The sequence below is a fragment of the Boeremia exigua genome (assembly GCF_020726555.1).
Source record: "Boeremia exigua strain MPI-SDFR-AT-0100 chromosome Unknown C7974scaffold_2, whole genome shotgun sequence".
NCBI classification, from domain to species: Eukaryota; Fungi; Ascomycota; class Dothideomycetes; order Pleosporales; family Didymellaceae; genus Boeremia; species Boeremia exigua.
Window position 1 is genome coordinate 3,453,127 of NW_025763519.1, and position 10,341 is coordinate 3,463,467.

General features: G+C 38.3%; 2 protein-coding genes across 2 annotated transcripts; one reads left to right on the plus strand and one right to left on the minus strand.

Annotated features, from left to right (window-relative positions):
* On the plus strand, positions 1-1,422 carry C7974DRAFT_448343 (uncharacterized protein; the record flags this gene model as incomplete). The annotated part of the gene is made up of 4 exons (XM_046145664.1): positions 1-422; positions 530-674; positions 872-1,148; positions 1,191-1,422. 4 exons carry the CDS (start codon positions 1-3, stop codon positions 1,352-1,354), a joined length of 1,008 nt encoding a protein of 335 aa, XP_046002234.1. The 3' UTR covers positions 1,355-1,422.
* A 1,211-nt stretch (positions 1,423-2,633) lies between these two features.
* On the minus strand, positions 2,634-4,247 carry C7974DRAFT_431475 (heterokaryon incompatibility protein-domain-containing protein; the record flags this gene model as incomplete). Its single annotated transcript, XM_046144781.1, has 1 exon — positions 2,634-4,247. One exon carries the CDS (start codon positions 4,245-4,247, stop codon positions 2,634-2,636), a length of 1,614 nt encoding a protein of 537 aa, XP_046002235.1.
* Between the last annotated feature and the right edge of the window lie 6,094 nt (positions 4,248-10,341).

The following is a 10,341-nucleotide window of genomic DNA, read 5'->3' on the forward strand; positions in this document are numbered from 1 at the left end:
ATGCCTAGAAGATTTGTTCCTACCAGTTCCCAGTGGACCATCTACCGTAGGATGCGCGTGAGAGGGCCCTCTCACCGCCGCATCGGACCCAGCGAACACTCCCCAAACCACCAGATCGACCGTCGCGGTGGCTCGCCGCCGACGCAGCGGGAACTGCTAGAACACCAGGAACGTCGCTGCGACGACACCGACCCTGTAGAGCTGCTGCAGAGAGAAAGGGAGCCGTTGCTGCACGCAACCCCTAACACAGGCAGAGAGAGGATCCTGTGCGCCGAGCTCAGCCCAGCCAGCAGCTCATCCATCCCCGACCCATCGACGCAGCCAGCACCCACCACAACACTATGGCCGCACGCGAGTGACGCGTCGCCTCCGACGCCTGCTCTCATCCGAACCTCCCTCCTCGCTCCGTCTCGCTCACCCTTGTACCATCCGTCCTTTCTTTCTTACCTCTCAATTGCTCTACCGCAAATGTGAACAATCACCCACAACTCCCCCCCCCCCCCCCCCCCCCCCTCTCACGCGCCCACAGCAGCTGTAGTCCAGCCCACCGCCAGGATGCAGCTCACCCGGGACACAGACGCGCGGGCGGAGGCCACGTTCTCCACACCACCGCCATCATCCTCGCCTCCTGCGTCTCGGCTGGTGACGCTGATCGCTTCGACGAACCCAGCCAGGTTCGCAGAGGACTTCGTCTGCCTAGGCCAGCACGGGATACTGATCTGTCGCGCTCACCAGACCGCCATTAAGGACCTGGGCAGGCACCTCAGTGCTCACCACAACATCACACGAGACAAAGCGGGCAGAGAGCTTACAAAGGCCCTCGAACGACAGTGGCCCCATCCACCGCACCCGACTAGCCTGCTGCCGCTAGGCCCACCGATCGCAGCGCTCGAGCCCCCGATCGACGCGTTTCGCTGCTACGGCAGTCGTACGTGCAACACACATTGCGCCTGGGCCAAAGGTTGATGCGATAAGAAAGCACTTCAGCGAAAGCAAGGAGGATTCAACCCACAAGCTTCCATGGAGCCAACTCGACACGAGCCTCTACACTAAGGTCAAGACATCCAATGATGACTCAGATACGTTCCGTCAACGCTTTCCTGTAGCCTCTCGTATACCATTGCATAGAAGGGTCAGCAGCAGGCAAGGTCAGTTATCATCCCTCAAATGTTGTACTACATGACCGGTAGGGGAGCCACAGTTTGTTGTAGAGAGTAAAGGTCGAGTAAAGAGGCCAAGGCTGTCCATAACTGCGCGGACGGCTTCAAGGTCAAGATCACTGTCTTTTAACACCGCTCCAACAAGTGCCTCGACAGCTGTAGCCATCATTCGGTTCGAGATACGTGCAACGTGACCAGCGTCTCAATCATAAAAGCGTCGAGACTGTAGTTAAAACCACGGTTAGCAACTCCCTTTTCCAAGGCTAGGTCTCGTCAGAGGCTGGAAAAATTGCACTTAATAAGAAAGAGACCTAATATATGTTAAAGGTATTGTCAACGGATTAAGTAGCAACAGCGGTCAGGGTTTCACGAGTTCAGTTCTACATAAGGCTGAAAACCAGATCAATTACTTCGTCGCTAATGATGGCAAGATCGTCATCTCTACTCAGGTGATAATACTGCTAATTGTAATGAACTATCTAACAGTCAGAGATGATGGCCTCAACGCCAATGGATTCAGTCAACCAGACGCGACCCAATCTGTGCTCAACATAAGCAAGGGTCTCGGAAAAGTCCATAGTGGTATGAGTCACCACAAGCTAATTAACGAGTACCAATTCAAACTGGGTCAAAGGAGAAATACTAAAAGAATTATGTGTTGGTTATACTGATACTTGCGAGTACCAATTCAAACTGGGTCAAAGGAGAAATACTAAAAGAATTATGTGTTGGTTATACTGATACTTGCGAGTACCAATTCAAACTGGGTCAAAGGAGAAATACTAAAAGAATTATGTGTTGGTTATACTGATACTTGCCGTGCACTCAACATCTGTGTCTATTCAAGGTACAAAACTTCATAAAGAGCTAGCTGTAGAGCGGGGATGTTTAGTGTACGTAATAAATATGTAGAATCCTATAGTGATTCTGTTTACCAATTGCATGTAATACAACGAGCTTATGCGTAGGCGCGAGTGCATGCGCGTTGCACGAAGCAGCAGTGACGTTGAATTTTCAAGAGGATCGTGTTTCTTAGTCAGTCAACTCAATATCCGGGTGCGACGCGGTTCACGAATCATACCGTTCAGTTCCACTAACCTGCCCGTATTAAGTACGTGGGAAGAACAGTGTCGTGCACCATCAATCGCTTGTACTTTAGTAAACGTGCGTGTGAAGATCATACTTCAGTGAAAGCGCGTGAGTGTGGTTCATCAGTCCTCAGGTGTGGGCATTATTTTGGAATCGTGAGGTAAGTCATATGATGAAATATTGTAACGACTTGGATGGCGACCTAAGCCGTTATAACTGGCCAGTAGAAAATACACAATTTTCACCTACATGCTGATGTTACGACAATAGTAGCTACAGTGATCCAGGAAAAGCCACATAATTTTAAGGTGTGCAGGTGTGAAAACACCAGAAGATTTTCAACAGTGACGACGTCCTACGTGTATGATCGACAAGTAAGAATTCTCAAATCAATCTAAGATCAGACACAGTGATGCCATCAAACAACGATTCCTCCGTCCATCGAAATATTCCCACTCGCTGGAAGACATTGCTCATCTCACCAATTTTCTGCAAAGCAAGACCCATGACTGTTGCACCGCCTTGGCCTATGTCTCCGGTCGAACGTTTCTCAAGTGGGTTGATGACCACAGAATAAGCCGGATCACAGCACACTGGAAGGCACCATATCTGGTGACAACCAGCAGATTCGTCGCTGACGTCAAAGTGGATGACCCCTGCTATGGAGCCAGACGTCGTCTCTAGCTCGTGCCATGGGTCTGCGGAGGTACGATGATCCTCGCAATCTTTCGTGCATTGATGCTTGACCTCGAGTTGCATGATCCTTCCGCGTAGCAACAGCTCTGCTCCACTCATTGCGCCGTAGATATCTGTACTGGTGAAGTGGGTATCGCAGTCAAGGACACGTAGACCCGTCGGGCGATAGTCATCGAGAACTTGCTCCGGCCCTGATCCACCACAATTTGCGACCCTTTGGCTTTCATAACTCATGTTTCCATCCACTGACAGGAAGGACCAGCTTGGTGCGCGCCATGATGTCGGTCTGTGCGCATTGGGACCCGTCCTCCAGAGTAAGGCGCGCGGTAGGTGATCGAACCAAAGTCCTGCAAGATATCGATTTGAGGGTATCTTGCGCTGGAAGTCTTGAGCAAGTCCCGACAGTGCCGGTAACTTGTCGTGCTCATTGGTAAGGTTTCGCGACATATAGTCCTCCATAAGCTCATACCACCGGTCTCTGACCCACAGTGGCCCATCACACGACACACTCTCATCGATGGAGATCTTGACGGGCCATGGTTGGATGTCATCCATAGGCTTCAGATTGTCCCAGGGCATCTCGCTGGAGGCTTTCAGAGTTTTGCACTCCCAGAGCACAAGGTTTTCAGAGAAGTGGATGTTCCTTGTAGATAGTTCCCGTTCTTGTAACGTCCAGGCTCGTGTCCGCAGGGGATTGTTTCCATATTCACGATGTCGGTATGGGTTATCTCCATACTCTTCGTACCATTTCCTGATCCCTTGCTCGAAAATTCGGATGCGGTAAGGGCCTGCATCAAAATCAAAGAAACGATGATCCTGCGTTGTGGCCTGTCGGTTGGAGACGCGGCAGCCAGATTTGCTGTCGACAGAGCTCAAAGCGCAGAGCGTGACTAGTGCATTCCCGTAGACAGACGCCATTTTACTTACTTCCAAGGCCCATTCTTTGGCATCACCTTGGACGATGCAGAGTGAATCGATCCATAGATACCTCAGACCCAACCGGCGGGTCACCTCGACGGCATCTTTGAAAGTCAGCGGCAGGTCGAAGAAGTGTATGCGCTGCAAGTGTTGGGCGATGTTTCCAGTCGTAGTCGTTAGAGGGCGCTGGGAAGCTTGCCCCCAGCAATGGCTCAGAGCGACATACTTCGCAGTGACGTTCTTCGTATCAAATGTTACCAACTGAAGATCATTAGATTGCTCGAAAGCTTCCAAATCAAGAAGACGTGTGGGCGGGAGAGATTCCGCTGAGCCCCTCGCGCATTGCGGATGATATTGAACACAGTCTTTGACCCAGGAAGACATCAAGTCGACGTCACAACACGGTCCACCTAGCTTTGCCTTCGGCAGGGTCCCTGTCAAAAGTAGAATTAAGAACCAGCTCTGATAAGGCTCCAGGGTGAACTTACAAAGATGGGCAGGTATACGAGAGAAGTAAGTATGGGATACATCGTCCGAGCCAACTAACATTACGATGGCTTGATTCGGATCGATCATAGCTCGCTTCAGTTGTACCCGTGTACACTCAAGAACGTTTTCCGGTAAATGCGACGAATTAGCGCTTGCGATCAGACAGGTGCATAACGGACACCCTGCATGAGCACTTCTTTCGATCCACTTTAGGGGTAAATGCAACCACCCAGGGCGATCCAGGGACACTGGATCATCCAGAGCGGGTGAGAAGAGGTTTGCATCGATGCTGCGACAGGCTGCACAAAGAGAGGTGGGCATTCTGAGACGATGCCAGGACGTTCAGCATATATGATGTTAGAAGTATAGCTTGATTGTGAACTAAGCTAGAGGGCCGGAGGAGATGGCCTGAAATACCTTAAGGTCGGTGGGTAGGTACCACTAAATTTTGCTCACCGGTCTAGCTGCACTCTACCCTACAACTGATTCGCTATGCGCCTCACTAACTCCGCTCTGCTTTTCTCGATAGGGCGTCTCAGTAGGTGAGCAAATTTCCCTAGTTGGGACTGGCAGCCACCACAATGAGGGCTTTTTTCAATCACGATGACAGCGTGAACACCTATGCTTCTGGGTACATAGCATTATGCGTCTAGTAGAAGCACAATCACTATGTGACGCTCGTCTTTGTTCGAATCATCATGACTTCTTGTTGTGATTCCGGTGACTGAATGCTTGCGTTACCCCGCACCGGTCAGTCTGCAATCAGCCTAATCCAGCCTTCAAGCTATAGTAACGCGCCGCGTACTATCGGCGACCTCCCAAAACCAAATGTTTTCCATCTGTTGTCGACTCACAAGCTTCACGACCGGACTATGCCTGGCACGTACGTCTACTCTTCGCTGGCCAACAAGACGAGCTTTCAACTACTCTATCTCCACAGCGATAGCACCTCATCAGGATTACAATGCTCAATTTTTCACTTTCTACTTAATTAACACCCTCTATATAAAGCGCTTTCCTACAAGTAGAGGAAGTCTAAAGGAGTCACTATGATATCTTGCAGAACATTCACAATTAAAGTTACTCTTAATCTTGCATTAGCTCTAGAAGCCTTCTGTTAACCATCTAAGACGCAAGTGCTCTAGGTTAATGCTATCTACATTAATTAGGGGAACATCACTAAGAAAGCATCTTAGGTATTAAAGATGCGCAATATCTATACTAACGCAGAATTAACGCTTGTCTAGCTTAGAAATTTGTGTTCCTTTACCTTAGTTATATTCTAGGTGTTATATCTACTTGCATTTCTCTAGTGCAAACAACTATAACAAGGTATAAAAGAAGACAACCTAATTCTATATATACTCTTTAAGCGGCTAAAGAAGTCTATATTTCTATTAATAGCTAAGATAATCTAGGTTTCTCTTACAAGAGGCTATTAAGGAAAGATAATAACCTTATCTTAACTATTAGGACGTAATAATAACAACCTTCTATATCTTAACAATAGGAGACTCTAGGAAGTTATTAATAATCTTTTTAGAAGTATATATTTTAAAAGGATATAGATCTAGCAGAAAGTTACTATTACTAATATAGTATATATTATATTAGGACACTATTAAATGCTATTTAATATCTTTAGTGCTATATATAGAGGATATAACTTATTAGAATTTATCTAGTATAAGTGTTGTCTTAACAAGAATTAAATAGTACTCTTCTCTTATGTCTAGGATACCTGCAAGCAGTATTAAAATCCTAAGTTTAAATTAGACCTTATAGCTATATTAGCAATATTTAATTATTTAAAAGAGTTAATTATATATAACTATATCTTTGCACTACTAGCTCTAGTAAAACCTAACTAGGTATATAGGTATATAAAAGTAGATTATACTAAGGCTTTAAGTAGTGTTTTTATAGAGGCTATAACTTATATTATCTTAGACTAATAAGACCTCTATCTTTAAGGATTAAAATCCTTATACTCTAACTAAATAAGAACTAACCTACTATTCTAGGTACCTAAATAGACTAGTATTAATTATAAGGAAAGTATAGAGTACTTTTATTATAGATTAGAGTTTAAGAGTCTACTATATAGTAACTATAATATCTATAGGTAGTTATTATATATTAACTCTTATATTATAGATAAAATTAAATTCTATATACTAGTAGATATAGAAGAAAAAATTATTACTATTATACTTAAGCTATATTAGAGAGGGGTTCACTTCTTTAGGTAATATATAGGCAGTATAGTTAAAAGTAAGTCTTCTTCTAGGATAGCATACCTTAAACTAAATCTTAGGTAGAGTAATATAGTTAATACCTTTTAGATTATCTCTATATTCTACTAAGTCTTATATCTACTAATTAATATGCTTATAGGACTATTTAAAGCTAGAATCTATCTCTTTAACTAATTCTAGCTTAATATAGAAGCTCTATAGGCTATACTTATACTAATAATAAGCCTCTAACTATAGGTTAGATATAAGCCTCTATATAAGCAGCTCTTTCTAATAGCACTACTATTTTTAGTATCTAACCTTAAAAGGTAGAGAAGGTGCTTAATACCTAGTAGTTAGCTAAAGATATATAGCTAATAGGCTATTACTACTATTATTCTTATATATAGTTCTAGCTACTATCTTATAAAACTAATATTTAAGTATCTCTTAGAGTTAAATATAAAAGAGTAGAAGTAATCCTTTTTTACTAAGAAAAGTTACTTTAAATAAGTATACTTGCTAGATTCTTAGATAGACTATATTATTATAATTATTAGTAGAGTATAGATACTCTATATTCTTAAAAAGTATAATAAAAACTATATACTCTATAGTTATATATATATTAAGAGTATTATAAATTAGAAAAGGCTACCTAGGTATATATCTATATAGTAAATAAAGATTAGGTAAAAGTAGATACTTTAGTAATATTATATAAGTATCTATAAGTATTATAGTTAACTAAAGTTTTTTTATTATACTATTAGCTTTATTTAAAACTATTTATAAATATAGAATACTTTAGTTACTTACTTTAAATATACTTTTTAAATTAACTTCTATCTTAATCTACTTTATTTTCTTAAAGTTTATCTTATATAATTTTTTATTCTACTACTTCTTAGTAAGTTCTATATTATAATAGTTTATAAAGCCTCTTAGTAGTATATTTTTTTTCTTTAACTACTTTTTAAATAGCTAGAACTTATTTTATAAGTATTTAATACTATTAGCTAGCTATTTTATAGTTATTTATCTACTTTTCTACTAAATAAGCTATTAGCTATTAGTATATATATAGAAAGTATAAGTATTCTAGATAGTATTATTAAGGTTATACTTTAAGTAAAGCTTATAAGTACTATTTAATTAGTTCTTAAGGATAAATACTATTAGGGAACTAAAGGGGTTTTATACTAAGAAGTATAGATATAATCTATCTATTTTAAAGGTAAGAAGTAATAATAAGTAGTATAGAGTAGACTATCTATAATACCTATTATAATATTTATTATAGTATTAGTATTTTAGTACCTATTCTAACTAGAGTTAGTATTGTTAGTAAGTAACCTATATAAAACCTATACTAAATATAAGTATTAACTTATTAAGTATTATTCTTATTATATAATAGACCTACTTATCTCCTAACTATCTACTCTAGTATAAAGTAAGTACTATTACCTATAACTAGAACCTTATATAATAATACTTTAAAATTAATAGTTCTAGAGATAGGCCTATTAATAAGGTTAAATAGCTAGAGGTTACCCCCTAGAGCTCTCTAGTAACTCTTAGAGAACCTACTAACTAAAGGAGACTTATTAATAACCCTTATATAAGGTAAATTATTATTAACTTCTATAATATCTACTATTATAATACTAGAGAAGCATATCTAAGCTATAGAAGTATAATATAATAAGCTTAGAAAACTTTAATAACTTAAGGAACTAGAGGTAGAAATTATACTCCTAGAGGTAGGTAAAAAGACTATAACCCTTATAACCTCTACTAAGATAGAGGATAATACCTAGAAACACCTTAATAAGGTAGTATATAAGAGGGGCATATCTCTAATACTTATTACTCTAAAGGTAAAATATATACTTAAACTAAGAGACCTTATAGAATATAAAGGTAAAACTCTTAGAGAGTATAGAGAGTTCTTCTACTTCTATAAAATAGTATTCTACCTACTTTCCTAAGAGTTCTACTAAGATAGGGATAAAGTTATCTAGATAATATAGTATCTTACTAGTAACCTAAGAGAACTATAGTACATATACTATAAGTATATATTTAAAGTAAATAATATAGACCTTACCTAGAATTACTTTAAGTAATATTTACTAGACTTACTTTTAGATTCTATTAACTATACTTTAAAAGTAGCTATAGTATATATATAAGCTCTATAATAAAAAGATTAAATAGTTTATACCTTTACTATCTACCTAGATATTCTAAAGAAGTAACTTACTCCCTATACTAAATAATAATATATTTAGTACCTCTTCTCTAAGCTTAGGCTAGAAATTTAATAAGTAATTACTAACTACTACTAGGTACTAGCTACTAGAGAGAACCTTATAGTATTAGGCTCTATACTTAAGTATAACCTATACTAAGCATCCCCTCTATAGAAGCACTACCTATAAGGTAAGAAAGATAGAAAATATAAGAAATAAAGCCTTAAGAATAAAACTTTATCTTTCTCTAATAAACTAACTTATAATAAGACAATAGTTACCTATTTCAAGTATTAGAAAGTAAGGTACTATACTAATAAGTATAAAAGCACTTCTAACCTAAATTAGATTCTTATCTATATTAACTAAATAGGAAAAGATAAAGCCTTACTCTAAACCTAGAGATAGTAAAGTATACCTAAGTTATAATCTTACTAGGTATAAAATATATATATATTATATCTAGAGATATAACTCTTAATTACTACCTAGAGGTTATTCTAGATCCCTAAGCTAATATTAGCCTTATTAGCTAATAAGTAGCTATAGAGATAGGCCTTACCCTACTAGAGAGTGCTAACCTTCTATATTTAAGCTAGATTAGATTATAGAGGTAAAGTACTTATACTATATATATAATATAGGTATATATTACTAATAATATAGGTATAGAATACTTAATATAGACTACTATATATAGTATTAATAAGAAAAGAGCCCTACTTCTCCTAGGAAACCCCTTTTTATAATAAAAATAGGTTAACCTTAACTATAGTACCTAGACTTAGTAGTAGAGATATACTACTACTAGTATTAAACTAGTTTCTATCTAGAAACTAGAGGAAGAGTAGAATCTACTTCTTCTAGAGGTACTCTAAACTACTAGTATTAACTTAAAGTATAATACCTATATCTATAAAGCATATATAGTATAGAAGGTATATATCCTAGATACTTTAAGTAAATATACTAATATTTTTAATAAGAAAGCTACTTCTACTCTACTAAATTTTAAGTTATTAGACTATATAATACTAATTATAGAAGGTAAGAAGCCTCTATATAGACTACTATATAACCTCTCTTTATATAAGCTATAGGTACTCTAAGAATATCTTAAATAAGTACTCTAGAATAGTTAGATCTAATATAGCACTAGCCTTATAGGTGCCTTAATACTCTTTATTCTAAAGAAAGATAATATATTATGCCTCTATATAGATTATAAGGGACTAAATACTATTATAATTAAGGATTATTACCTACTACTTTTAATTAGGGAGACTTTAGATTACTTATTAGGCATATACTACTATATAACTCTTAATCTCTATAATACCTACTACTAATTATAGATTAAGGTAGAAGATAAGTAGAAAATAGCCTTTAAAACTAGATATAGCTACTTTAAGTACCTAGTTATACTATTTAGGCTTACTAATACCCCTACTAGCTTCTAAGTATATATTAATAAGGCCCTTACTAAATATCTAG